Source organism: Austrofundulus limnaeus, unplaced genomic scaffold (assembly GCF_001266775.1).
Source record: "Austrofundulus limnaeus strain Quisiro unplaced genomic scaffold, Austrofundulus_limnaeus-1.0 Scaffold446, whole genome shotgun sequence".
Classification (NCBI taxonomy): Eukaryota; Metazoa; Chordata; class Actinopteri; order Cyprinodontiformes; family Rivulidae; genus Austrofundulus; species Austrofundulus limnaeus.
This window is the reverse complement of record NW_013952848.1, coordinates 120162-122653: the sequence shown is the minus strand read 5'-3', so window position 1 is coordinate 122653 and position 2492 is coordinate 120162. Positions and strand designations below refer to the sequence as shown.

General features: G+C 40.1%; 1 protein-coding gene across 1 annotated transcript in view; it reads left to right on the top strand.

Moving 5' to 3' along the window:
* Positions 1-2492, top strand: part of itga8 (integrin, alpha 8) — a gene marked incomplete at its 3' end in the record, with an annotated part of 60744 nt that overhangs the window by 50710 nt on the left and 7542 nt on the right. The window contains 1 exon segment of the mRNA XM_014024916.1: positions 1237-1342. Within this exon segment, the coding sequence (XP_013880370.1) occupies positions 1237-1342 (106 nt within the window).

Sequence of the window (2492 nt, the reverse complement as noted above, 5' to 3'; positions counted from 1 at the left end):
GTATAAATTACAAATATAAAGAACATTATTATTTTGTTTATTAAAGAAAATAAAATGTCTCTTTTGAGGAAGGTCTTTCAGGGTCAAAGACAAGTGGAAATGTTTATTCCCCCTCGGGGTGACCCTTACACAGTTTATACTAATATAACGATATAATCCCCCTGTTTATGGAAGTTTACATTAAAATTTACAGTGTAAAAAGAAAATCAACTGTTGGCAATCCCAAGGCGTCGCCAGCTGTATGAAGGCGTCAGAAAACTGGCCTGTTCACAGGCTTTCATGCTACAGAGGTTAGGAAACCAAAAACCTGAGCCTGGTTCTGCTGGAGGTTTCTTCCTGATTAGCAGGGAGTTTCTCCTCTCCACCGTTTGCTCAGGATGGGAGACTGTGATGAAGTGATTCAACACAATCTGCTGGTTTCTTCTTCAGATTATTCATGTTTACGTACAGTGCCCTGAGACAATGTATGTTGTGACGTGGCGCTATATAAATAAACTGAATTGAATTGAATATGCCTGGCGCCTGAGGTCACTCCTCTTTACGCTAAGAAGTAGAAAAGAGGAAGGCATGAAGAAAACAAGCAAGCAAATGAAAATTATTGCCTTCATTTTAATTTATCTTCCTCAATCTAGGCCTCTATTGGTTCATGAGACATTTTGCTAACAGACATGTACAGATAGACACRGGCAATCACATTGTCATTAGATCTTACCTCTTGCTGTTGTGGGTTTTCCCACTATTATAAATCTGCTTTAATGACAGAATACAAAATATACTTCCCTTTTTTCATGCAAAAAATATTTTAATAATCATCACGTTGTCCTGATTGATGGAAACCTTGAGGTGTAGCAGAGGTCGACCCAGGCCACAGGCAAAATCCAGAGTTCCAAAGAAAATTATTTATAACAAAGGAAGGCTGACAAAGAAAAAACTCACAATCTTCATACAAGGAACAGGAACAGGAACAGGAGGAAGACACACTGGCTGAGGGGAAGCAGCACAATGATCCGACCACACACTGAGGCAGGACAGGACACAAAATATAAACACAAACTTAATGAGACAACAAGAAACACCGGGGAKAGACACAAGAGGAAACAGGTGATCGAGGGCGGGGCTAGAGACAAGACAGACAGCGGGGCAGAGACACATAGGGGAACACAAACAACACTAGAAAAAAACGAGGAAACACAGAGCGAGACAGAAACTGATCCCATTGTTGTCTGCTCCTTCCAGGGTGTCTCATCCCTCCCAGGTGGTGCTGCCATTCCCAAACTGGGAACCTAAAGAGAAACCTGTCAAAGAGGACGATGTTGGACCACAAGTAACACACATCTATGAGGTAAAAACATGTCAGGCCAAAACSTCCAACTTTGCCAAACTTGATGAAACTGATCATTACGTAATCAAAGGAAGAGCMCTTCCTGGTGTGACTGTTGGTGATTATTGCATCTTTGAGCAGACAAACGGGTGTGGAAACCTAATGAAGCCAGACTGAGGGTGAGAACTCTGCGAGGTGACGTAAACAGTCTCTGTAAAACCTGCAGCTCCATAAAGAGTTAGGAACTGGATGATCAAAGGTCTCCAGCTCAGAGGAAATTACTGCTGTGAGACGCAGGAAAGAGTGAGGAGGAGGAAAACATGAAGGGGAGGAGGATGAAAAGGTCGAGGGTGTATTTTATGTAGAGAGGGCGCAGCGTGACGAGACAAGTACAACTAGACTGAGAATGTGGTCATAGGTGTAATTTGCGAGGGGGTTAGGGGGGTTTTGACCCCCATAATAATTTGATCCAGTCAATATAACTCCCCCAATAAAATAGTATAATTTGCTTTAACACAATATAAATGAACTGGTTAAATAAACAGATGCAACTCTCTTGCCCTTAGCTAACTTTGACCTGATTTAGAAAAAATTATTATGTCATATATGTACGTTTAAGCATAACTGCTGAAAATGACCTGCAGGTTTTTAGAGTATACCACCCCCCCACCCCGCTGCCCCCAATTGTAGACTTAAAGTTACGCCCTTGAATGTGGTGCACTGAATGACTGCTGAAATGTGCTGAAGAAGCTGAAAGTGAACCATTGAAGATGCAGAACATTAACTAAAAGCTAACAGGAGTAAAACAACAGCCAAAAATATAGAAAGTTTAATGCTTTTGCAAAAAAAAATCCCAAAAATCAAATGTAGCTATGCTACTGAAGTAAAAATGCTAACTAAAACTAGCAAATTACTAGCTAAAGCTAGAACATGCAAAGGGTTAGCTAAAAGCTAAAGTTAGCAAAAGGCTAGTTGAAAGTTGTAAAATTCTAGCTTATATCAGCAAAACAGCAAAAAAAACCTAAGTTACTAAACACTAATTTTAAACTAAATGTTGCCAAATGGAAACTAAAACATAAAAACGAGCAAATTACTAGCTAAATGGAGCAAAAATCCAGCTCACATTATTAGCAAAGTGCTATCTCAAAGTTAAAGGTCTCTAAAACCAGAG